The sequence below is a fragment of the Sus scrofa genome, chromosome 12 (genome assembly GCF_054392235.1).
Source record: "Sus scrofa isolate SSC_HxYL_T2T_F1_AM1 chromosome 12, Sscrofa_HxYL_maternal_Yorkshire_Landrace_v2.0, whole genome shotgun sequence".
Taxonomy (NCBI): Eukaryota; Metazoa; Chordata; class Mammalia; order Artiodactyla; family Suidae; genus Sus; species Sus scrofa.
Genome location: NC_139394.1, coordinates 50,493,965 through 50,521,170, shown reverse-complemented (window position 1 = coordinate 50,521,170; position 27,206 = coordinate 50,493,965). Strand labels below are relative to the sequence as shown.

At 40.8% G+C, this 27,206-nt stretch overlaps 2 protein-coding genes and 1 non-coding gene across 45 annotated transcripts in view; all 3 read right to left on the bottom strand.

The window, feature by feature from the left end:
- The window catches only part of NSRP1 (nuclear speckle splicing regulatory protein 1), a 60,423-nt gene extending 53,058 nt beyond the window's left edge, over window positions 1–7,365 (bottom strand). For 2 of the 3 annotated variants that reach the window (XM_084985557.1, XM_003131784.7), the window contains exons 1-2: window positions 7,312–7,365; window positions 6,014–6,107 (exon numbers count right to left, since the gene is read on the bottom strand). Coding sequence is in view for 1 of the 3 variants with exons in the window: in XM_003131784.7 (XP_003131832.1) it covers window positions 6,014–6,107; window positions 7,312–7,331 (114 nt within the window). In the remaining 2 variants the exon portion in view is untranslated. Of the gene's footprint in view, window positions 1–6,013; window positions 6,108–6,848 lie in introns of all 3 variants that reach the window. The other variant, XM_084985556.1, reaches the window with a different exon arrangement.
- Window positions 7,010–7,089, bottom strand: MIR423 (microRNA mir-423). The gene has a single exon (NR_038530.1). It is a non-coding gene; the product is annotated as a microRNA mir-423 (primary transcript).
- Window positions 7,366–13,548: 6,183 nt separating the features above from the next.
- EFCAB5 (EF-hand calcium binding domain 5) overlaps window positions 13,549–27,206 on the bottom strand; it is a 118,781-nt gene continuing 105,123 nt past the window's right edge. For 37 of the 41 annotated variants that reach the window (XR_014821480.1, XR_014821486.1, XR_014821483.1 and 34 more), the window contains 3 exons: window positions 25,736–26,022; window positions 24,975–25,071; window positions 13,549–14,373 (listed from right to left, as the gene is read on the bottom strand). Coding sequence is in view for 31 of the 41 variants with exons in the window: in XM_084985345.1 (XP_084841471.1) it covers window positions 14,180–14,373; window positions 24,975–25,071; window positions 25,736–26,022 (578 nt within the window). In the remaining 10 variants the exon portion in view is untranslated. Of the gene's footprint in view, window positions 14,374–24,974; window positions 25,072–25,735; window positions 26,023–27,206 lie in introns of those variants that run through there. The other 4 variants (XR_014821485.1, XR_014821487.1, XR_014821481.1 and 1 more) reach the window with 3 other exon arrangements.

Genomic DNA, 27,206 nt, shown 5'->3' with positions numbered 1-27,206 from the left:
CTCCTGCGGCATATGGAGGTTCCCAGGCTAGGGGTCTAATCGGAGCTGTGGCCGCCAGCCTACGCCAGAGCCACAGCAACGCAGGATCCGAGCCGCGTCTGCAACCTACACCACAGCTCATAGCAACGCCGGATCGTTAACCCACTGAGCAAGGGCAGGGACTGAACCCGCAACCTCATGGTTCCTAGTCGGATTCGTTAACCACTGCGCCACGACGGGAACTCCAAGATTTTATTTTAAATGTTTATGAGATATTTCTATTCCTTCTATAACTGTGTTTTCCTCAGGTTTCTACTGAGGTTTCAATGTTTTCCTTATAGTTTTTATTTTTTTTCTGTTAATAATACATTATATTCATGAATATCATTTTCAGTGGTGTCTTTATACATGTTTATGTCTTATGAAAATGAAAGCTTAATCAATAAAAAGGCTATACCATGGCTTTTGAGTCTCAAAGTGCAATAACTGTTACCATCTACCATTTATCTGACATATTTGATATATATGTATAAAAAAACTAAATTAACAAAAATTTTCTTTTCACTGCCGCCACCTACAGCATATGGAAGTTCCCAAGCTACGGGCTGAAACGGAGCTGCAGTTGAGGCCTATGCAACAGCTGCATAGATCCAAGTCGCATCTGTGACCTACACTGCAGCTTGCAGCAAAGTTAGATCCTTAACCCACTGAGCGAGGTCAGGGATTGAACCTGCATTCTCAAGGAGACAATGTCAGGTACTTTATTTTTTTTATTATTATTTTAATGATTTTTATTTTTTTCCATTACAGCTGGTTTACAGTGTTCTGTCAATTTTCTACTGTAAAGCAAGGTGACCCAGTCACACATACATATTTACATTTTTTTTTTTTGTATTTTGCCATTTCTTGGGCCACTCCCATGGCATAAGGAGGTTCCCAGGCTAGGGGTCTAATTGGAGCTGTAGCCGCCGGCCTATGCCAGAGCCACAGCAACTCGGGATTCTTAACCCACCGAGCAAGGCCAGGGATAGAACCCGCAATCTCATGGTTCCTAGTCAGATTCGTTAACCACTGAGCCATGACGGGAACTCACATATTTACATTCTTTTTTCTCACGTTATCATGCTCCATCATAAGTGACTACAATGTCAGGTTCTTAATTCGCTGAGCCACAATGGAAACTCCTAAATTAATAAATTTTACCTATTTTAACATAATACTCTCTCTTAAAGAGAGACTAAGGGAGTTCCCTGGTGGCTCAATGGGTTAAGGACCAGTGTTATCACTGCTGTGGCTCAGGCAACTTCTGTGGCATGGGTTTGATTCCTGGCCCAGGAACTTACACATGCCACAGGAACAGCCAAAAAAAGAGAGACCTAGAAGTTTTTTGTTTCGGGTTTTTTTTTTTTTTTTTTTTTTTGCTTTTCAGGGCTGCACCCGCAACATGTGGAGGTTCCCAGGCTACAGGTCTAATTGGAGCTGCAGCCGCTGGCCTAAGCCAGAGCCACAGCAATGCAGGATCCAAGCCACATCTGTGACCTACACCATAGCTCACAGCAACGCCAGATCTTTAACCCACTGAGCAAGGCCAGGGATCAAACCTGCAACCTCATGGTTTCTAGTCAGATTATTAACCACTGTGCCACAATGAGAACTCCAGAGAAATTATCTAAAAGGAAGTTTTACTAGAACATACTAGTCAAACACATTCATTTACATTTTATTTAATGGCTGCTTTCACACTATGAGAGCAAAGCTGAGTACTCAGCTTGCAAAGTCTAAAGTATTTACTATCTGGCTATTTACAATACAGACAGCTAGAACATCTGAGTAAATAATTTTACTCATTCTTAGAAGACAGCACGGTCACTTAGGTTCTAACTCATGGAACTCAAACTCTAGCACAGTAAAAGACTTGTATGCAAATAACCTATAATACAAGGTGTAGAAAGCTAAGTGTTCTAAGAGATGTTAATGAGAGTGAGAAAAAAAAGATTGTTTCCAGTGGGGGAAACTGTGAAAGCAGCAGCTTTTGCACTGAGTTTTGAAGGACGTCTGTAATGTAGACGTACAGAATGGAGAGACTTTCAGTGTGAAGAAAAGTAGAGCTATGAGGAGTTCCTGTTGTGGCTCAGTGGAAATGAATCTGACTAGGAACCAGAAGGTTGCGGGTTCAATCCCTGGCCTCACTCAGTGCGTTAAGGATCCAGTGTTGCTGAGGGCTATGGTACAGGTCACAGACACGGCTCAGATCTGTCATGGCTGCGGTGTAGGCCGGCAGCTATAGCTCCAATTCGACCCCTAGCCTAGGAACCTCCATGTGCCGCGGGTGCAGTCCCTAAAAAAGAAAAAATAGAGTTATGAAAATACAAACTTGACAGTGTACTTTGCATAGACGTACAGTTTAAGAAAAAATGCTAATAAGTATTTTGAAGCCAAAGCACAGGGAAGGCTTTGAAAATGTCAAGATTAGCAGTTTAGATTTTAAATACAATTAGGTTCAAGAGCAAGGAAATAACAGTGATTAGAACTGTGCTTTAGGAAGATCAATCTATCAAGAGTACTTGAAATACATTTGAGGAGAAAGAGGTGATGAGGAAACTAGTTACAGAGCTATTAAAATCCAAGAGAGAAGCGATGGGTTAGTGGCAACAGGAAAAGAGAGGAAAGACTTGAGAAAAAAAATGAAATAAACATTACCATTATAGCAAAACCACTCAAATGCTTATGATCAGACAATAGCATTTGGGTATAACATAAACTCTTACTTATATGGAGTAAAACTGTTCATCTTCTCTACTTTTAAACAAAATGATAATTATTTCTATTTATTTCTGATAATTTCAAAAAGAACTATTTAAATAATTGAAAGTGCTGGACCGTCACTTTCTCCCATTTTTTAACTAACTGGATACAAGCACGTATTAAAACAGAATTCATTTGCTAGGGCCCCCTCTGCTGGACCACTGGAAGCAAAGTCTGATCTTGAATCTGGGCTCTTAATTGCTTCTGCTGAACTGCTGAAAATAAGAATAAATGGATTTGCTTCATAGAAGCCCTTCTCTAGGTATATCAAATGCCCTCCTCAGGAAAAGAACCATAAACTATCTTCCAAAAAAATTTCCAAAACAATAATAATTTTATTGTTGCTTAAACGGATTTCTTTTTTTTTTTTTTTTTTTGGCTGCACCTACCACACATCAAAGTTTCCAGGCCAGGGATCAAACCCAAGCCACAGTAGTGACCCAAGCCACTTCAGTGACAACGCCATATTCCTAACCTGCTGTGCCACAAGAGAACACCTGCAAACTGATTAATTTTTAAAGAAAAGTTTAATATTTAAACCTAACATTTAAATAATATACAAGGATAAGCTGGAATTCACAAGACTGATTTTTTTTATAGCTAAGGAAATTATGCTAAAGTAGTTTTATATTCCCTACTTATTAAGAACTAAGCTGCAGCTCCCTTGTCAGCTGGCTTCTGGCTGGATTCTACCAACAGTAGACAAAGATAGTATATTGGGTAAGAGAAAGGGAAAAGACAAGGTATTTCTCCCTGCCTTTTTCCTACCTCAGGATGAATCTCCCCAGTAGCTCAATTCCTTTTGGAAAAGTCCAATTCCTACCAAGTAACTCTAGCCCCTGGCCTCCAAGACCCAACCCCTACCTGTATCCCTCCATTTATCACTTCTTGCTTTTTACCTGCTAATCTCGGGGTTGCTTCACCACCCTCTTGTGGCTTCTCAAGTCTCTGACCACACATGTAACAAACTCTCTGCATTAAAGCCCCTCTATATAAAAGGAGGGAGGGTGGGAGTGAGAACAAAATGGCCCTAGGCCTTTCTTTTCTTGTGTACCCACTGTCCAGCTAACACTAGCCTCATTTCACAATGGAAAAGAAAGCAATCACATGAGTAAACTTGTTAGATCACTTGTATAAATCCAGCCTTCTCAGATTGGGGTATGTACTGCTTTGTATTACATGGTTTGCCAGGATGATTTACGTGAAACTACAAGATAAGAATGCCAGCAGTTCCCATCGTGGCGCAGCGGAAACGAATCCAACTAGAAACCATGAGGCTGCAGGTTTGATCCCTGGCCTCACTGAGTAGGTTAAGGATCCGACTTTGCCGTGAGCTGTGATGTAGGTTGCAGACTCGGCTCTGATCCAGTGTTGCCGTGGCTCTGGTGTAGGACGGCAACAACAGCTCCAATTAGACCCCTAGCCTGGGAACTTCCACATACCTTGGATGTAGCCCTAAAAAGACAAAAGACAAAGAAAAAAAGCTAAGAATGTCATATTTTTCTGTTGTGTCCATAACGAGTGAATTTAAAAACTATTTGTATATTAAAACAAACACAAGGGTGCTGTCAATTAAGTGGGAAAGAGCATTCAACAAATGGTGCTGGGACAACATGCAAATCCATCCACATGCAAAGAATGAAATTGAACCTCTGTCTCATATCATATACAAAAATTAACTAAAAATGGATCAGAACTAATTTTAAGAACTAAAACTACAAAAATTCTTTTTTCTTTTTTTTTTTTTTTTTTTTTGCTATTTCTTGGGCCACTCCCGTGGCATATGGAGGTTCCCAGGCTAGGGGTCCAATCGGAGCTGTAGCCACCGGCCTACACCAGAGCCACAGCAACGCTGGATCCGAGCCACGTCTGCAACCTACACCACAGCTCACAGCAACGCCAGATCATTAACCCACTGAGCAAGGGCAGGGACCGAACCCGCAACCTCATGGTTCCTAGTTGGATTTGTTAACCATTGTGCCACGACGGGAACTCCATAACTACAAAATTCTTAAAAGAAAACATATATATATAAATCTTCATGACTTTGGATTATACAATGCAATTTAAGGGAAAAAAAAAAACTGGACTTCCTCAAAACTGAACTTTTGTGCTTCAAAGGACATACCAAGAAAATGAAAAGGCAAACTATAGGAGAAATATATTTGAAAATTATAATAAGCGACTTGTATCTAGAATATATAAAGAAATCTTATAACAAATAACAAACACAAAAAAATAGGTAAATGATATGAAGAGACATTTCTCTAAAGATGATGCATCACTGGCCATCACTGCAAATCAAAACCACAATGAGAAAGTTGTCTTGGGCAGAATGTAAACTATTTGCAAGGGGGTGCGTAAGAACTGTCAAGGGAGTGGGAAATGTTCTACATCTTGACTGGGACATATATATTTCTCCAGTCATCAAACTACACTTAAAATCCATGGTTTCATTATACATAAATTATACCTCAACTTTTACGAAGGTAAGCCATCTGGAGTCTATTTCTTCGTCAGAATGAAAAAAGCAAAGGATCAAAGATGTTCAATTACCAAACTATGGTATTATATAATTAGTAAAAACTGGAAGAGAACCTATTTTTTGTCAGAGCAAAGGAAGTACCATATTAATTGATAGAAAGCTCTTTCAGAAATACAGAAAATGACTAAAGTATTAAAAAAGCACACATTTGGGGGCTTTATAAATTGCTTAATTGTGGGCTTCATAGGAAAACACTGTTTTGGCTACTGAAAAATAAAATGTTCATTATTAGCTGTTCTTATAGTGCTAGCCATGCTAACTTCATAAACTATCATAATTCCAACTGAGGAATTACATTTAGTAGACACTGCATAACCACAAAAGTAGTCTCAAAAGAAACCTCTCTGCTAATAAAAATTCTAGGAAATTGGCAACATCTTAATAGCTCATTTCCAGGGATCTTTACACCAACAATTTTGTTATATCAACATTAGTTATCTGAAAGTACTTTGTATAACTGCTTATAAATAAATTCTTAGCTTCAGAAAAGAAAATCTCTTAATTATTCATGTATCAAAAAAAACAGTGCTTTCTTCAAATATTATTTTTGATAATTGTGTAAATAATATTCTAGATATACTGTATTGACAACTAAAGCAAGCAAAGACATCAAATTCACAAGTTCAATTTTTTAAAAAAATATATATTTCCAACAATGCGGTAGAAAAACATAGGTTCCCTTACCTCATCATCATCATCAGAATCATTCCCAAACACTGAAGGTTTTTGCAAAACAGGGTGCAACTGCTGTGCTTTCTTTGGCAAAATAAGCCCATACCTGCATATATTTTTTTTAAAATAGAAATTACACCATTATGTTTAAACTTTAAAAAATAATACATCCACTATCTCTTTCAGATGTAACTACCAAGTCAAAACATGTTATATAGTCTAGGAACATATAACACTGGTTCTCATTTTCAACCATCTCAGAGTTCTAATATGCGCTAAGATTTTATAATTATTACTCTAAATGATTACTTGTGGTCACCGGCCAAAATCAAAATACCATTTTAACCAAAGAAGTGAATGAAGAGTTCAGAAATGTTTTATATGGTGAAATGATAGTAAGATTTTAAAAAGAACATGTTAGTGGAAAGCTCAGCTGATGTCCACTACAAAGAAAAACACTCTAAAGTATCCTCGTGGTCTAACAAGAGTAAAGAAAAAAAATTATTTTCTCCCCTACTGAGTGCTCACACAATTTTAAAGAAGTTATTGGATAAAGGTTAATGTCACCCATGGAAAAACTTTTGAAGGTTACATTAACTGAGAAACCCAAACAGCCATGGGCAAATTCCCATTACCCTTTATTAAGCCCACTTGCTTTGTCTTGGAGCACCTGAAAGTACCATCCCATCAGATACAACTCATTTAGTTTCTCACGTTGGCCTTTAAGATACAGAAACCACGGGAAGCCGTATCCAAATTGAGGATTGTACATCAAAAGTAAAACTTGCAAGAAGATATAACATTTCTCTTTTGCGGCAATATATGCCCCAATTTCCTATATGCCTACCCTTTTCTGTGGCTTCTCAGCACAACATTCCTAAACCGAGAAGGGAGGGCGGGAATCAGAACTTGAGTTGCCAAGGAGAACAAGGCCCTCTAAGAAAGCCAGGAATTGTCTCTTCTCATTACCCCTGAAAGCATCCAACCGGGGAGAAACTCAAGCGCGGGGTAGGAAGCAAGACTGAGGGGCCTCAGACCGAGCTTTTGGAAAATAGAAAAGTCTCGCTCTCTGCCCCTCAGCCTAACTTTCTTTATTTCCTCACAAGTTTCTCCCTCAAACTTCGGGCTTCCATCCTGGAAAATGTGGGGGGGGATGGGAATATATGTTCCTCAGAATTTCTCGCTTTTCCCCGTCTCTATCCCTGACGACACAGCCCCTTCACTTCCAGCGCATTTTTACTCCTCGGCCAAAGTCACAGTCGCCGTGGTGTCTCACTTCCCAGCCTAACCCTAACTCCCGGATCACTCACTGCCTGCCCGGAATCGCCATCTTGCTCCCGTCTCCGCTGAACGTGGCCGACGCCGACGTGACGCTGACGCAGGTAAGAGCGTCGTTACGTGAACTCTCGCGCGGCCTTAGGCGGCCTGGAACCCGCCTACCCGCTGGGTTCGTATTTTCAATTGCTTGGTGCAGCTGGGTGCCAGGTTGTTCGGGCTTGGCTTTCGGCATTGTTTGAAAACCGAGGGACTGCCTCCACACCGGTGGGAAGAAAGGAATGACAAAATTCTAGGCCAGTGATTCCCAGAGTGTGGTCCTGGGGCCAGCAGCATTGGCACCATCCAGGAATTTGTTAGAAATGCAAAATTTCCCACCCTATTTCACACCTACCAAATCAGAAACTCTGGGATGGGGCCCAGCAATCTGAATTTTAAGGAGCCCTCGAGCTAATTCTGACACTCTGGTTTGAAAACCACTGCCCTAGGCTATGGATTTTTTTTTTCCCCTGAGATATTCCGTTTGCGTATATCTGGCTCAGGATAATTTGCAGAAGATCAAAATCCTTATGCTAAGTATCTCATATTCGGACAGAAATGATTAATAACAATACCATGGTACTACTGGGTGGGTATAGGATTAAAGTCTTCTATGATACTTTTAAAAAAATTCTAGGCACGCGTTTCACCTGTGCACCTACTCACTTTTGGCCCATTCCAAACTAGTCATACAGCAAGTGAAAAAGATCTCTTGAATTACCAACAGGAATTACCTGACAGAAGATGTTAAAATCTCCAACTATAATTGTGGATTTGTCTGTTTCTCCTTTTACTTCTGTCAGGTCTTGTTTCGTGTATTTTGAAGTTCTGTTATTAGATGTATAAATATTTAGGCTTGTTATATCCTCTTATATTGACCCCATACTATTAAAAAATGATTCTCTTTATTCTTTTATTTTTATTTATCTTACCTGATATTAATATAACCACTGATTGTTAGCATAGTATATCTTTTCCTATCCTTTTTTATTTTTTTTAATTTTATGGCTGCATCCATGCATATGTAAGTTTGCCTGGCCAGGGATTGAATCCGAGCTGCAGCTGCTACAATGCAATGAAAGTTAAGAGATAAATCCTAAATTCTCATCGTGAGGAAAATTTTTTTTCTTTTGTATCTATATGAAATAATGGATGTTCACTAAATTTATTGTAATAATTTCATGATATATATGTCAATTTATTATGCTCTACACCATAAACTTATACAGCACCGTATGTTAATTATGTCTCAATAAAACTGAAAGAAAAAAAGATCAAATTAAAAAGAATCCATAAGCACACATTCAGTTAGCTGTCAGAGTGATGACATCATCACACATCATGAAGCCTCTGAAAAGCTTTATTGTACTCTGGTGTGAGGATAAGAGTGAAAAAAGCAAATAATGTCCTAGTATTGTTAGAAAGATAGTTTTGACCTGGAAAATCCCAAAAGGGTTTAAAGGACCTACACATTTTAAGATCCACTCTTCTGAATGAATTAATGCTGAGATGTATTACATAGTTTTGCATATAGGAATGTGCTGGATATTTTCTCCCCAAAGTGATTAGGGCAGGACCAGATACAAGCCAAATATGAAATCTGCTTAGGGAACAGTGAAATACATATATATACATATATATTGGTTTCTGCCCCTGGTTCCTTGGGCAGAGCTGCTAAAACCATTGTGAGTTACAAGAGCACTGAGAAAAATTTTTGTTCTGATATTTGATCTTCCACCCTGGTTCCTGATGTATTTTGTTCCAATGAGGTAACTCTGGGTGGTCTTCTGGATAGTCTCAGGGTGGGGGCTCATCACCAGAGAGACCATGCCATGATTAGGAGTTTGGAACTTTCTACCCCACCCCCATCTTCAGGGAAGGAGAGAGAGGTTTTAAACCAAATTAAGGATTGATCATGCCTACATAAAAAAACCCCAAAGCATGGAATTCTGAGGGCTTCCAGGTTGGTGAACTCATCCACATGCGGGGAGAGTGGTGCACCCCAACTTCCTGAGGACAGAAGTGCCATTCCTGACGCCACCTGTGTATCTCTAGTTGTTTATATGTATGTTTTATCATATTCCTTATTATATAATAAATAGGTCAATGTAAAAAGCATGTTTACCCACATATTTACCACTTCCAGCATCTCCATTGCTTTGTGTAGAACCAGATTTCTATTTCATGTAACCATCTTTTTTAAACCACTTTATTGCGATGTAATTCACATAGCATGCAATTCACCTGCTTAAAGTGTATATAATTGAATGGTTTTTAGTACATTCAGAGAGTTATGCTGCCATTACCATAATCAGTTTTAGAATACCTTCAATACCCAAAGAAGAAACCATGTACCCATTAGTTACTCCCGTTTTTCCCCAAACTCCCCAACCCTAGGCAACCAGGAATCTACTTTTGCTCTCTGTAGACTTGCAGTCATATCAGCTTTTGAAGTTGTAAGTATTTTGAAACTCCATTATTAGATGTATAAGTATTTAAGATTTTTATGTCTTTTGTTTGTTTTGGGGTTTTTTTGGGGGGTTTTTTTTTTTTGGTCTTTTAGTCTTTTGGGGCTGCACCCACAGCATATGGAAGTTCCCAGGCTAGGAGTCCAATCAGAGCTGCAGTTGCCTCCCTACACCAGGGCCACAGCAACACCAGATCTGAACCACATCTGCGACCTACACCACAGCTCACAGCAACGCCAGATCCTTGACCCACTGAGCGAGGCCAGGGATTGAACCCACAGCCTCATGGATGCTAGTTGGGTTTGCTAACTGCTGAGCCACGACTGGAACGCCAAGATTTTTATGTCTTAATTAATTGACCTTTTTTCCATTATGAAATGACCTCCTTTATCAGAGTAATATTCTTTGCTCTGAAATCTACTTCGTCTGATATTCTTGGTCACTCCATCCACTCTAGGAGTTTTCTTTTGACATTAACTCCAGGAAAAGCAAAAGATATTCAGAAAGGGAAAATACTTGTAATCTACTACATGGTTAAGCCCTAAACAGCATACATAATCACGTTAATGCAAACACTGAATACTCATCTTTCGACACAAAAGCAAGTCAGATCATTAACCCACTGCGCCACAGCAGGAACTCCCCACCCAGTCTCTGTAAGCAAGAGATGGCCCAGGCTGGAGGCTTTATTTTCACACACACCCCCTTTTTGTGTGTGTGTGTCTTTTTGCCATTTCTTTGGGCCGCTCCCGCGGCATATGGAGGTTCCCAGGCTAGGGGTCAAATCGGAGCTGTAGCCACCGGCCTACGCCAGAGCCACAGCAACGCGGGATCCAAGCCGCATCTGCAACCTACACCACAGCTCACAACAACGCCAGATCCCTAACCCACTGAGCAAGGCCAGGGACTGAACCCGCAACCTCATGGTTCCTAGGCGGATTCGTTAACCACTGCGCCACGACGGGAACTCCCCCATTATTATTTTTATTTTAAGCAAAGTAACACATGCTCATAGTTTAAAGTCATCCTGACATATGAGGTCTAAGACCAGAGCATTTCCCAGCTCCACATCACCCCTATTTTTCTTTGCTTCTGAGTCAATTACTCTCAATTTCAGTTCAAGAGTTAATAAACAGCCCACAAGGTAAATCTGGCCAGTTGCCCATTACAACAAGGTTTTATTGGAAAGGCCATGCCCATGTTGTCTATGACTGTTTTCATACTACGGGGCAGAGCTGAGTAGCTGCCACAGAGACCTATGACCCACAAAGCCTAAATATTTACTATCTGACCCTTTGCATAAAAAGTTTGCCAACATCTATTTTGGCTATAGTTTTGACATGTTGCAAAACAACAACATGTTGTATGGCTTTTTTTTTTTTTTTTTTCTGAATTAAGCAGCATTAACTAACCTCCCATTATGCAAAACAAAGGTGTAGCTCCTTCCTCAGCATGTGCATCCACACACAAACACATAACACGCTTCCCATTCCTTCATTCTTCCCAATATAATGACACTGTAATTTAGATGAGAATACATAGGTATTCAGTGTTTGCATGAACATGACCTTGTCTCCTGAGAGACCTTTATAGTAAGATCGAGTAGAGGAGAGTAAGAACACTGAGTTGATGTCTGGTGGGGTTGGGTGGAGTGGCATTGCATAAAACCTTACGGAAGGTAGTTCCCATTGTGGCGCAGTGGTTAACGAATCCGACTAGGAACCATGAGGTTGCGCGTTTGATCCCTGGCCTTGCTCAGTGGGTTAACGATCCGGCGTTGCCGTGAGCTGTGGTGTAGGTTGCAGACGTGGCTTGGATCCTATGTTGCTGTGGCTCTGGCGTAGGCTCCAATTAGACCCCTAGCCTGGAAACCTCCACATGCCAAGGGAGTGGCCCTAGAAATGGCAAAAAGACAAACAAACAAAAAAAAAACCCTTACAGAAGAGGAATGAAAATTCCCTAATTTACCTGCAAAGGGTCTTGTGAGTCAGTAGATTGGGGATGTCTGTGGAAGTTAAGGGCAGCTGGTTGCTTGGTCACATTTAGATTGGGAGGGAATGCGAAGTCAGTCACAAGAGACGGGCCTCCTGTTGTATGATTCCTCCTATGTAGAATGTCCACAACAGGAAAATGCATAGAGAAAGCAAGATTAGTAGTTGCCTGGGGCTGGGGTGGGGGAAGTGGAGAGTGTCTGCTAACAGGTATGGAGTTTCTTATGGGGGTGACAAAAATGTTTTGAGATTGATTGTTATAATGGTGACATAATTCTGTGAAAATACTAAAAACCACTTAATTGTACACATTAAGTATGTGAATTGCAGGGAATTCCTATGTGGCTCAGCAAGTTAAGGATCCAGTGTTGTCACTGCTGTGACTCGAGTCACTATTGTGGCTCAGGTTGTATCTCTGGCCCAGATATTTCTGCATGCCACAGGCATGACCAAAAAAATTAATAATAAGCTCTGTGGGAGTACCTGTTGTGGCACAGTGGTTAACGAATTCGACTAGGAACTATGAGGTTGTGGGTTCGGTCCCTGGCCTTGCTCAGTGGGTTAGGGATCTGGCGTTGTTGTGAGCTGTGGTGTAGGTCGCAGACGCGGCTCAGATCCCACATTGCTGTGGCTGTGGTATGGGCCGTTGGCTACAGCTCCGATTCGACCCCTAGCCTGAGAACCTCCATATGCTGCAGGAGCGGCCCTAGAAAAGGCAAAAAGACAAAACAAAACAAAAATAATAATAAGCTCTGGTGTTAAGGAACAGAATTTTACTTGAATGATAGAGTAATTCAACCAATCGGCCTTGTTGGCTGCTTAATTTTTAAAAAAATTTTATCGAATTATAGCTAACTTACAACATTGGGTTAATTTCTGCTGTACAGCAAGGTTATTCAGTTATACATTTATTCTTTTCCATTATGGTTTATCACAGGATATTGAATATGGTTCCCTGTGCTATATAGTAGGACCTAGTTGTTTATCCATCCTATATATACTAGCTTGCATCTGCTAATCCCATACTCCAAATTCTTTCCTCCCCTAAACCCCTCTCTTGGCAGTTGATTGCTTAATTTTAAAGTAGTTTCCAAAAGACTGATAGCATGGTTATTAGCCTAGCAAAGTCTGGAAAGTGTTGGTGAGATGTCTGGAGTGCTGGTACGAGCAATAAAACAGAAATTGAGATATGTGGGTTCCTCTGACTAGCTGTTGTGACCTAGATAACTCATTCTTTGAGTCTATTTCCTCACTTATAAAATGGGGATAAATAATATCGAGACCACCCACCTTAGATGTTATGGGAAGGATCAAATGAGCTACTATGTGAAAATACCTCAAACAAGTTAAAATGCCATGCAAAGATAGGATGTTTGTTATCATTAAGGTAAATGCAATTTAGCTAATTTAATTCCCAGGATAATGGTTAAAAAGTTAGCATTTTGTGAAAATTTACCCTGCTTACTGCCTAAAATGCCATTTGTATTCACAGTGGACTCTATATGCTTGTTCTGAAGCCATCAGGGTATGTAGCTATCAGTTTAATATCTTCAAGAACATTGTTCCTAGAAATGTTGCTGCAAATGCCCTGAAAAGCCCACTTCCAAATATGAAACAGGCTTACAGGTTAAAACTGGGCACTTGATCATCCGAGAGAGGAGGACTGGCAATAACACTGCCATCTTATCAGAAAAGGTTAAAAAGGGCCTCCAATCTCAAATTATAAGATGTTTGGAACACATCACATTTTGCCAACCAAATAAAGAAAATGAAGTTTAATTTCCCAAAATTTTATTAAAAATGGACACTGTCATCAGATATCTTATTGCCAAGATGAAATCTCACAACAAGAGCAGCAGTTTACTGTAATAACAAGCTTTAAATAAGTACAAATTCTTTTTTGCAGTTCTTGAACTTGAGAGGATTTTATTTTTAAAAAAGTAGTTTTCTTTTTTTTCCATGAGTCATGGATGTATATTTTCCCAGAAGAGTTTCTACAAGTCTTTGAAAAATTAGAAAAACCATTCCCAGTCCATTTCTTAAAATCTTTATTACTTAGTGCTCTTTTGATGTAAAAACTGCCATTTTTTTCTAAATCCTCAGTCTTTTCTTCACTCCTTAAAGAATAATTCTACCCGAGTAACCCTAATGATTCCATGGTAGATACAAAGCTGAAACCAAAAGGAAACTTTATAAAATATATTCTACAACATACATTTGGTCATGGCTACCTTAACTAAATATTTTTTGATCAGATTTCTCCTTAGGTAGCACTTTTGGTTTTAGAAAGTGCTGAGGTAAATGTCTAGGAGCAGAATGGCACTCCCTTTCCATGGAAGATATTTTATTTTATGATTAACAAAACTGAACATGACAAAAATACCATAAGTGCAGTAGCAATTCCATTAGCATTTCCCTAGCAAGCTTTCCCCTGGCATTTTTGCATACATATAGGAGTCGGTCTTAGATGGCAATGGGGGTGAAATAGCACTATTTATTTTTTTGTTTAGCTTCATGAGAGCTAAACAGATGTATGCCCAGTGGTATAAGTATTCAATGGCAATATTACCAAATTCCCACACTTCAGTTCGAGAATGACCTGCACAAAGAAAAAAAAAAAGTTAGTGTGAATAGCTTTGTACTTTTATTACCAAAATATAATTCCAATATGACAAAAGTTCATTACACATATTTTGAGTCAGAACCATAGCAGAATATTGTTTAAATATATAAGTCCAGGAAAATGGATAAATTTTGGTATGCTTATATAATGGAATACTACACAGCATTTATTTTTTTATTTTTTTGTTTTCTTAAGGCCACACCCACGGCATATGGAGGTTCCCAGGCTAGGGCTGAATAAGAGCTGTAGCTGCTGGCCTACACCACAGCCACAGCAATGCCGGATCCTCAATCCACTGAACAAGGCCAGGGATCAAACCTGCGTCCTCATGGATGCTAATCAGATTCGTTTCCACTAAGCCACTACAGGAACTCTACTACACAGCATTTACCAAAGACCTGAAGCTACATATATCATTGTGGATAAATTGCAAAAATGTATTGTTGAGAACAAAGTAATAAGCTGTAGAATAACAGGTTCTTTTGGATACAGTTAAAAAAATTTTAAAACCTGCAAAATAATATAATATGTTTATGGATTCGGAGTTAAGTAGTAAAAGTAAGAAATCATGCATGGAACTGATAAACAACAAATTCATAACAGTATTAGCTTTAGGGAGGAAATAAAAATGGGATTAGGGAGGGGTATAGAAAGTCTCAACTGTTCTTAAAATGTTTTCTTTCTTTAAAAAAGTCTGACTCAAACATGCATAATGTTAAGGTTGGATACAGAATATAGCTCTTTAATGACTACACAGGTGTTAGTCTCTAACTTCTATGTTTGAAATATTGCCTAATTAAAAATTATTTTCAGGAGTTCCCGTGGTATCGCATTGGTTAATGAATCTGACTAGGAACCATAAGGTTTCGGGTTCCGTCCCTGGCCTTGCTCAGTGGGTTAAAGGATCTGGCGTTGCCGTGAGCTGTGGTGTGGGTCACAGACACGGCTTGGATCCCGTGTTGCTGTGGCTCTGGCGTAGGCCGGTGGCCACAGCTCCGATTCGACCCCTAGCCTGGGAACCTCCATATGCCGTGGGAGCGGCCCAAGAAATGGCAAAAAGACAAAAAAAAAAAAAAAAAAAATTACTATCAAACACAATCACAGCACAAAATGTTGCATTTGTTAAATTATAAACTGTTAAACTGCTAGTCATAAAAATTACTTTTCAGAGTTCCCTGGTGGCTCAGCAGTTTAGAGATCCAGAGTTGTCACTGCTGTGGGTTGGGTCATTGCTATGGCACGTGTTCATTCCCTAGCCCAGGAATCTCCACATGCCATGGGCATGGCCAGAAAAATTACTTTTTCCGAGAATCAGTCAATGACTAACATTCAGGTAGAATGGTCCAATGGAAAGAGAATATACTTTCAAGTTGAACAGATCTGGGTTCTAATTTTGGCTCTAGGCCCACTATTTTTGTGACTTTGAGAATGGCACTAAATTGCTCTGAGCCTGTTTCTGCTTCCAGAAGACAGAGATAATACCTCAGAATTGTTATGAGGATTGAGAAAAGATATGCAAAAATCTACCACAGAGTAGTTGCTCAAAAAATATTAATTACCTTCCTTCTTTCAGGTGCCTCCTACCCTCAGGTCTATGTTTTACTCATTTTTGTCACTTCTAGCATCTAACACAGTTCCTAAGCCAAAAAATGTTTGATTTGAATTGAATCAACCATTAAGTGATACTTGTAATTGAATAAGAGGTTTTAAATATTGTCTTCTATCCAATAACTCATTAACAATAATGACAATTTTGTCACTTGTGGGTATCTATAAGAATGACAAAACAGAGCATACGTTATTTTTCTATCTTCTATCAACATGAAGGAACAAGGTTCCCTGAATTAGCTTTCAACTTTCTATGGTTTTGAAGGTATCACTACTGAAAAAGGTAAAATGAGGGATAGGAAAGGCACATAAAATATGGAAAACATACTCAAGTCTCAATTTTTATTTGAAGCTGACTTTAAAACATGTGGGTACAATTTTCTAAAATTCTCTTTTAACACACACACAGGCACTGTCTTTTCTCTCAATTGTAGGTGTTTAATAAATGTTGATTGAAACAGTATTAAATTGTGGAATAATTAAGTTAGGTTTTTTCAAATACTAAAAGTCTTTTCCAATTATAGTTATCACATTAGTGACAATTATGAATAAAAATAAAAACAGATGCAGGTCATGAGAACACATTAAAAATACCTGATTCATCTCATATCATGGGTAATACTAGGCCAATTAACACACATATTTAAAATATTGAGATGCATTTGTTATAATTGACCCCTTTTTGTATTAATTAGCTTCCAGGAAGCTTTAAAAGGTAATGCTATAGGCTGCAAAGGTTGCTTTATCATAATGTTCCAATGTTATGACTAAATTAAACTTTACCCTAATAACACTGCTAAAACCAGGCCTAACCAATTTTCTAAGATATAATAGCTGTGCCGCTCCCCATAGCCTTTATTCTGCCCTTCCCAAATCCCCATTAAGAGCTCTGTGGCCAGTGTTCTTATCTGACATCCAAATGAACAGACCCCTATCTGCAGCCATTATTAAGCTAGTCAGCCATCTCCATGGTGATTCAAGGACGTGAAGATGGAGAGCAAGGTCGCTCCCTTTCACAAGCTCCTGTTGCTTATTTCCTGCCTTATTGTTACCGGGGACAGAAGCTCTGAACCTGTCTGGCGGGGAGGTTCCTGTTTCCCTGCCCTGTTCCAAAGAGAGATTGATGCCTTAACAACTGGCTGTCAAGATTCCTCTGAAGAAGCCTCCATGCTCTGCTTGGTTCCCCTTAACAATAGTTGAGTGCTACTGCCCTCTTGTGGTGGATAGATGCCAGATCTTCGCAGTGCAGCAGATGGCAGTGCCGGTTTGCATCAAGCGAAATACTTTTCTAACCATAAGAAATTATCTTTTTTTTACTTTTCCTTCGTAAAGGTTATAACAAATCATTTGAAGCCATATGAGTTAAACATTTGCTGGGTCAACCTTTGAATCTGTTAATGAATCTATTAATTCAGAAACATTTTGATATTTTTGTAGGTTCTAGCTTAATCAAACTTTCAGTTACATGGGGAATTCACCGTGCTGAAAACACTGGAGTATTATAGGATATTTCTAATTAAAATTCTATTTATAGATCTCTGCTTTATCACTGGATTAAGTTAAATCCTTTGGGAATGATGGCCAATTAAAGATGTGTGAAGCAAAAAAGAATGGAGTTCTTAAGCTTCAAGTCCAAAAGTTAAAGCGTAACTGCTCCTTTCAACTAACAACTAACCCAGGATCAGCAAGCAATACTTCTTCAATGCTCCTTTCTTTATTATTAGTTCTCTTAGTTTTAGTTCTTCTATTTCTCTTGTTTCACATATCCTGTGTGGCACCCCTTAACATTACTGCTACATGGGATGAGCTAAAGGTCTATGAGATATTATATACTTAAAGGATATGTGTGTGCCAGTTTCAGTCAGTTTTTGTTTGTTGGTTGGTTGGTTTAGGGTTGCACCCACAGGCATACAGAAATTTCCAGGCTAGGGGTCAAATCAGAGTTGTAGACCCATACAGAGAACTTACATTCCGAGGACCGCAAAAGAAACATTTCTAGAAATTTCTGATTCTGTGACTTAATCCTATTTAAACCCCATTTATTTATTTATTTATTTATTTAGTCATTTTGTCTTTTTAGGGCCGCACTGTGGCATATGGAGGTTCCCAGGCTGGGGGTCTAATCGGAGCTGCAGCCGCCAGCCTACACCACAGCCACAACAACTTCAGATCCGAGCCGCATCTGCGACCTACATCACAGCTCACTGCAACGCCAGATCCTTAACCCACTGAGCGAGGCCAGGTAGCGAACCTGCAACCTCATGGTTCCTAGTCGGATTCATTTCAGCTGCGCCACGATGGGAACTCCATTTTTTTTTAAATTTATTTAAACCCCAATTTTTAATCTTTGACACAGAATTAGATAAGTTTAGATCAAAACAAAACACAAATAGAAAACCATATGAAGATTTTACTAATTACTTATTAGCTAAAATTTAAATTTAGAATTTTCTCCTTCTCCTTCTTCTTCCTCTTTTTGTCTTTTTTAGGGCCGGACTTGCAACATATGGAAGTTCCCTGCCTAGGGGTTGAATCAGAGCTGCAGCTGCCAGCCACAGCCACAGCAACACCAGATCTGAGCCACATCTGCCACCTCCTACACCAGAGTTCATGGCAACGCCAGATCCTTAACCCACTGAATGAGGCCAGGGTTTGAACCCTCATCCTCATGGATACTAGTCAGGTTTATTATGGCTGAGCCACGACGGGAACTCCTCAATCAGTTTTTACTTAGGCAGGAGAACTCACATTTGCCATAGCAGTCAGTCACTTAATATGTCATTAATTTACTATGGCCCTGAAAGCACTGCAGGGGGCTGCTTTCAGTTTGTCAGGAAAGAATCCATGTTAAATGAGGAAGTAAAAATACATTTTTTCTTGTGTTATCAAACCTTGATTTGAAGTTTGTGCCAGGCCAAACACTGAGTTCTTACAAATATATTAGTTTTATTCCAATTGTAAGCAATTCCAAGCCGAATTAACAGCACAAAGCAATGTTCTTGGTATCTTGTTCATTTCATTCTGACTCATTTAAAAGAACTGGGCACATCCTCACACTTGCAGATTCAGTTCAGTGTTGTATTCATATTTTTTACTTCTGGACAGTTGGTAGAATCCCGTCTGACCTTTAGCTGTGCAGTGGGAGGTGAAGGAAGGAGTTTGGCTCATGTTTGGAATGAAGAAGGATGGCAAGCAGCACTCACCAGAGCCACCATGGTGGTGTCGGTAGCAATTAGGGAAAGATCTCCTGGGGAAGGTGAATCTTGAGGGCAAACATTAATCAGGGCTACAAGTCCAGCAGTCCTTCCCCGATGGTGGGGCATCTCCCTTCACTGACATTCTTGGAGGGTTAGGGTGGTGTTTTACTGAGGAAGCTGGTGAGTTTCTTTCTTTCTTTTTTTTTTTTTTAGCTTTTTGCCTTTTTTTTTCCTCTAGGGTCACTCCTGCGGCATATGGAGGTTCTCAGGCTAGGGGTCTAATCAGAGCTGCATTAATGCCTGATCCCAGCTGCTTCTGTGACCTACGCCACAGCTCACGGCAACGCCGGATCCTTAACCCACTGAGCAAGGCCAGGATCGAACCTGCAACCTCATGGTTCCCAGTCAGATTCGTTAACCACTGAGCCACGACGGGAAGTCCCCTGAGTTTCTTTACAGATGGTGGGAGCACAGAGGCTCTGCTGCTTTGGAAGAGGAACCCTGGGGCTCTTGTAGGAAAAGTGGAGGGCCTGGGGACCTCCTGCTGAGCGCGTCTGTGAACACGTAGACCCTTGGATTTAGGTGTGGGGAGAAAGTATGGCTACTTGCAGAAGGTACAGGTTCTAGATAGCAAGGTGATTCTGGTCATACTTGCAATAGGAGGTAGCTCTTCTGCCCTCCAGGTCTGAGAACATTTCCTGGTAGACACCATCTGTCCAAACCCACTGGGAGGGGACCATAGGACAGGTATGGGGCATCCTTCAGAAAAACCAGGTGAGGCTGGCAGCAGAGGTCCAAAGTGGAGTGGAAAGAACAGATCCTTTACAAGGTGGTCCAGTCATGGGTCTTTAGGGAGAAAAGGCCAGGTTCTGGGAGCACTTTAGGCAGAGTAACAGAGAGGAGTGAGCTATTGATGTGCTATGCACAGCTGTCTGGGAGTGGTCACTGGAGTCAATGGGTCACCCACAAGCAAGGATGTCAGCAACAGTTGCATGCAATGGCATAGTCCTGGGTAGCCAAGCATGCTGAACAAAGCTGTCTAATGCTCCTTCAAATATGACTGCCTCAATATAAAGTTGGAACACAGCTGCCTGTAATTCCACCAGAATATAAAATAACCCTTTCTAGAAAAGTAAGTTAAAACTGTAGTGAGCTATCACAACACACCTGTTAGAATGACTATTACAAAAAAAAAAAAAGAGAGAGAGAGAGAGAGAAAGAAATAACAAGTGTTAGCCATAATGTGGAGAAAAAAGAACCCTCATGCATGGTTGTTGGGAATATAATTTGGTGCAGCCATGATGGAAAACAGCATGGAGGCCACTCAAAACATCACAAATAGAACTACCATATAATATATACTTTGGGATATATATCTTGAAGAGATATTGCACCCCCATGTTCACTGCATCATTACTTTCAGTGACCAAGACATGGGAACAATCTAGGTGTTCATTGACAGATGAATGAATAAAGAAAATATTATATACATAGTGGAATATTATTTAGTCATAAAAATAAAGAAATCCTGCCATTTGTAACAACATGGATGAAGCTTGAGGGCATTAGGCTAAATGAAATGAATCAGACAGAGAAAGCCAAATACTGTGACCTCACTTATACATGAAAACTAAAAAACATACAAACAAACAAACAAACAAAAAAAACAGAACTCAGAGAAACAGAAAAAAGATTGGTGGTTTCCCGAGGCGAGGGCTGTAATTTTTAGGCTTGTGATTATAGTTAAAAATACTGTGTTGTATATTTGAAAGCTGCTAAGAGTGGTTTCCAGATGGGAAGGGGCAGGAAGGAGGGGAAAATGGGAAAAGGTACTAATGGATGGTGACAAATGGAAACTAAAATTTCAGTAGTTTTGAGTGTGCGGTAGTATATACAAAAGTGGAACTATAATGTTTTACAGGTGAAACATGATGTTGGGAGTTCCCATCATGGCTCAGTGGAAATGAATCTGACTAGTATCCACGAGGATGTGGGTTCAATCCCTGGCCTTGCTCAGTGGGTTAAGGATCAGGCGTTGCCATGAGCTGTGATGTAGGTCACAGATGTGGCTCGAATCCCATGTTGCCGTGGCTGTGGTGTAGGCCAACAGCTATAGCTCCAATTCGACCCCTAGCCTGGGAACTTCTATATGCTGTGGCTGCAGCCCTAAAAAGCAAACAAACAAACCAAAAACCCCATAATGTTATCTCAATAAAGAAATAAATTTAGGGGAGCTCCCGTCGTGGCGCAGTGGTTAACGAATCCGACTAGGAACCATGAGGTTGCGGGTTTGATCCCTGCCCTTGCTCAGTGGGTTAAGGATCCGGCGTTGCCGTGAGCTGTGGTGTAGGTCGTAGATGCGGCTCGGATCCCATGTTGTTGTGGCTCTGGCGTAGGCTGGCAGCTGCAGCTCCGATTCAACCCCTAGCCTGGGAACATCCATATGCCGTGGGAGCGGCCCAAGAAATGGCAAAAAGACAAAAAAAAAAAAAAAAAATTGTCACCTTAAGAAAAAAATTTGTTAACTATGTAAGATGACAGATGTTCACTAAACCTATTGTGGTGATCATTTCACAGTATATGCATACATCAAATCATTATGTTGTACACCTTAAGCTAATACAATGTTATATGTTATTATCTCAAAAAAATTGGGGGGAAAATGAAAGTATGCCTTTTCTAAACATTAAGAAAAGCTTTCTAGAACTAGGATGAGGTAGGGTGAGAGTTGGAAGCAGAGGCCCTACGAAAGGGTGGGCCCATCACCAGCCTGTACTCTATCTTCTCACAGGCTTGGTGAATTAGGAGCTATGCCAACAGTCCCCCTCATCCTGGGCAGAACCAACAGATATTGCTGGTGGCCTTTCATGCTGGGTGGAGTCACTGAATGGGGGCCTTAGCTGCAGCTAGAAGGCTCCCATAAACTTGAGCAACAGATTGCTCTTCGAAGAGTCTTCTTTTTCTGAGACAGACAGAAGGGTGCCCCACAGAGTCCCCCTTCTTATCCCCAAATGCGGAGCTTAGAATTTCCTGATTCGACTGCATCTGAAGGAGAAAGGGGATGGCATCTGCGCAGTCTGTGAACATTCTTGATTGTTGCTGAGACTGTGATGCTGCTCAAGGCCTGGTGGTGGTAGGGGAGCCTAGGGCCTAGTATCTTCTGGCTCAATTCAGCTCTGTTAACTGCAATTGAAATTCCTGCCACCTGAGGACACTGTTGGAAAAGAAAGTGGTGGGGAGCATTGGGGATCAAGGCTGCTCAGGAATCAGCTAGGCAGCAAAGTGGGGCCAAACAGAGGAAACAGAAATTTGCATATTTTCCTGAAACAAAGGAGACATACATGAGAACAGGAGGTAGTTCTGATAGGCAAATCAGAGGTGGAGCCTGAAAAGATTCCCTTGAAGCATGGATATAATGCCATGGCAGAGGCCTTTGACAGGGAAGGGCCTTATTAAGGGCTGAGAGCCTGAACGCACCTTCAAGGTGGAGAGGGGAGGGGTCTGCTCCTCACCCCTCATCCTGACAGAGGGACTGGATTGGACCCTAGCAGCTATGCCTCAGTTCTTGCTCAAGAAGGGGAGTGTCAGTCTGAAGGGACACAAGTGACCCTGGCAGCAGGGTCTGGCTCTAGGCCAAGAGGCTGGCAGGCTGGATGGGGACCAAAGTGATGAGTGGGGGCTTAGGAAGAATGTCAATCAGACAAACCTGTCACACATGGGGCAGTGCTGTGCCCATGACAGGGCCTAAATCTACTCCAAAGGGAAGAGCAGCAACCAGGCACTGACATAGAAAACATTTCTTTTGGATTTTTAGGTCCTCAGTGAACAATGAACAAGTGTAGACCAAGCAGTGTATACAGTATACAGTGAACAAGTATTCGTTTTTATTGTTGCTGCTCTTACTGTTTTCCTTAAATAGCACCTCAGAGGAAGTGATAACTCTACCAGCAATGAATTCCAGAGACTCCTGTGAATCAGCCCGCAGCTCTGAGGCTACATAGAAGCCATTCCAGATAGAAAGTCTAAGCTTTGCTTACATCACTCTCGTTCCAGATTAACTCGTGTTGACTTGTATGTGAATCTTGTATCTAGTACTCCCAAACTTCTGGGATTATCTCTCCTTCCTAAGCCAGAGAACCTCTCTCTCTCATCCGTCCGCCCTGGCTCACTGCTTCGTGTTTCTGATGCCCCAAACACCCTGAGGAGTGGAGCTGTTTTCCCCTGGGTTTCCTTTTCCTTTCTCTTGTCCTAAGAATCTGGTGCTGAGCCTCTCTGCCTAATATATGTGTCACAGAAACCCAGAAAACCTTCTGACTTGGTCCAGGGTCTCCAAAGAGAGGAGGGAGCTGGGAGGGGAGAGAGGGATAGGCTTAGTGAGGGATTTCTACAGAGCCATTTTCCCAACTAATGATGAGATTATTTATTTATTTGTCTTTTCTAGGGCTGCTTCCTGCAGCATATAGAGGTTCCCAGGCTAGGGGTCCAGTCGGAGCTGTAGCTGCCAGCCTACACCAGAGCCACAGCAACGTGGGATCCGAGCAGCGTCTGCGACCTACACCACAGCTCACGGCAACACCAGATCCTTAACCCATTGAGCAAAGCCAGGGGTCGAACCCACAACCTCATGGCTCCTAGTCAGATTCGTTAACCACTGTGCCACGACAGGAACTCCTAGGTTTTTTAATAAGTTAAAAAAAAAAATGACTCTAAGTTCATTCTTTTTTTTTTTTTTGTCTTTTGCCATTTTAGGGCCACACCTGTGGCATGTGGAGGTTCCCAGGCTAGGGGTCGAATCAGAGCTGTAGCTGCCAGCCTACACTACAGCCACAGCAATGTCAGATCCGAGCTGCACTTGCGACCTATACCAACAGCTCACGGCAATGCAGGATTGGTAACCCACTGAGCAAGGCCAGGGATCGAACCCGAATCTTCATGGATACTAGTTGGTTTGTTAACCACTGAGCCACAATGAGAAATCCTTTAAGTTCATTCTTTACTGTTCCATTCACGTGAATGGCCTGGGGTCTCAGGTGGAGTAACATACACACATGGAGGAACGTGTGCTTGTATATGTACATTTACTCTTATATGTGACCAGTTCTCTGTGGCCCAAGAGCTCATCACTTTCTCCAACCTGGGAGCCTCAATGCTCTTGATTCCTGCTGATGCGCCTCCTCCAAAAAGTCTACATTACTAAAGAGACTCATAATCTATTATTTTCTTCTGTTCTTCATGGGAACTAAAGATAGTAGCTGCCTTTTTGCTTAATGTACTAGTCCCCTAGCCTCATTATAGTCCCTACTCACTTTTTTTCCCCACTATCACAAAGTTTTATTTATTTTTTTATCATTTATTTATATTTTTTTACCTACTGTACAGCATGGTGACCCAGTTACATTTACACGTATACATTCTTTTTTCTCACATTACATGTTCCATCATAGGTGACTAGACAGCGTTCCCAGTGCTACCCAGCAAGATCCCATTGCTAATCCATCCCGAAGGCAACATTCTGCAACCATTCACTTTTGTTTTTTCAACATATAATGAACATGTAGTCAACAAATGGGAGATAAGAGATGCTTTTGAATTCTCATATGTGTGGCATAATCAGTCACTTTGGGAGTCACAGACAATGTCCCTTTCAGAAGACTATAATCAGAACTATTTTCCCCCTAAAAATTGAATTTATGAGCCACATGCTTTACTCCAATAAAAGTCTCTAGATGGCAACTGTGTAGAGATTTAGACACTAATTAAGTGGAAACTTACCTCCGATATAGTCATCAATGAGCTTTAAATTAACTTTCAGATTCCTAGCAGTTGGATCAAAGTCACAAATATTCTCAACGAGGTATCTGTTAATGTACTGTGAACAAAGAATAAATATTATGGCATCATCAGCAAGCAGAGTGCCCAATTCACCAGTTTACAAAATTCCATTTATATATACTTTAAAACAGGCAAAAACAATCTGGGGTGTTAGAAGTCAGGATTTTGGTCACCCTTGGGGTAAGCCATGTGTGTGAGGCAGGTGATGGAGAGAGCACAAAAGAGGGGTTTGGGATGGCACTAATGTTCTGCTTCTTGATCTAGGTGCCTATTACAAATATCCATTGCATAAAAATTCTTGCCTTTGTATACTTAGGATTTGTGCAGTTATGATTTGTATGTCTAAACTTGTATGGCTTCGTCTTCAATAAAGAGTACTTAAAAAAAAAAAACCTTACTGGAGTTCCCGTTGTGGCTCCATGGTTAATGAATCCGACAAGGAACCATGAGGTTGCAGGTTCGATCCCTGGCCTCGCCAAGTGGGTTAAGGATCTGGCGTTGCTGTGAGCTGTGGTGTAGGTTGCAGATGCGGCTCGGGGATCCCACGTAGCTATGGTTCTGGCGTAAACTGGCGGCTACAGTTCTGATTAGACCTCTAGCCTGGGAACCTCCATCTGCTGCAGGTACAGCCCTAGAAAAGGCAAAAAGACACACACACACACATTTTTAAAAGAAAAAGAAAAAAGAAAAAAAAAACTTACCAGTTTACATTTATCCCAATTTCTTAAGTCACTTGATAATTCCAACTCTGGATGGAAGAACAAGATAATCGCTTTCAGGATGTCTTGTACTAGTTTTATGTTGGCTTCCAACTCCTTGGACTTGCTGTCTGGTGGAGATTTTGGCTCTGCCAGAGGATTATAATCATAGAGCAGCAGCGACACAAAGTCCACGGAGGTAAGCAGTCGGAGGCACCCCTGTAGCTCTTGCAGCATGACCCGGAAGAAGAGAATGCCTGCCCGCTGAACCTCTCCCACATTTTCAATCTCTGGAATCAGAGAATGACATCTCACGTTGTTGTTCAGTACACACATTACTTTTTCATAGGATTCAGAGCATAAGATAGTAAACGTTTTTTTTTGTTTGTTTTGTTTTTTGTTTTTTTCCTGGAAAATGAAGACCATATCCTATGGTTTTAAACCATCTTAGTTTAAATCTTAGTTTCTCTAGTCATGAAATCAAAGGCAAAAATGGAATTACACCTGATGAAGATCACAGGAAGAGGCTTTGAGGAAAGGTGAGAACTCCGGTTTTGGAGTTAGACCTTGGTTTGAATATCTCCCGTCCCCTTATTAGTTCTGTTGTCTCTCTGAGCCTCTTTTCCAGTTTCTGTGAGAATAGAGCCGATCCTTACTTCCCTGGTGAGAATTACAGGAGATACTATATGTAAAAATTCACAGTCCCAGGTCCCACCCATGGAATATGCTCAAAAAAACATGAATTTTCTTTTTTCCTCTTTTCCCACCCTGGGTAATAGGGAAACCTTTAAGTGTTGTCACACTGAATGCTACTCTACTAATTCCATTTATTCCATCCTAGGTAGCTGACGGTTTCTGTGTTTCCTTCTTCCCTCCCTTCTGTGTAAACGGGTTTTGTGCTAAGGGTAACCTAGTGGCTGTGGAATCACAAGGACCAGGGCCTGTTCTTGGCTCAGAGGTAGCTTGCTCTTGGGCCTTTTGAGGGCCCTTTGCTTCTTTATCTGTAAAATGAGATGTTCCTCCATGAGTTCATGCTGTATGTTGCAGGAGAAAGAACACCCAAACTGGGGTGCAAATCCAGCCTTCACCACGTGTTAACTGTGTGATTTGGTGAAAGTTGTTCTTTTCTCTGAACTTTACTTTCTTCACCTGTAAAATGAGCTATCACCATTCACTTCACAGAGTTACAGTAAGGACTAACTGAAAGAACATATTCAAAGTGCTAGATACATGATGTGGGGTCTAATAAACGCTACTTCTCCACTGCCTTTATGAGTCCTTCCGGTTCTAGCCACCCAAGAAAATGTGGTGCCTTACCCTTTGCTCTAATTTATAGACCACACCCAGCAGCCCAGGATGGCACGAAGGAAATTCTTCCACATGGAAAGCTCTATATGGTGCAACAACTCATTTTAGAAAATGCACCCTTCATTGCATTGTCTGTGATTTCCCCCAAACTTATTAAATCTATTAA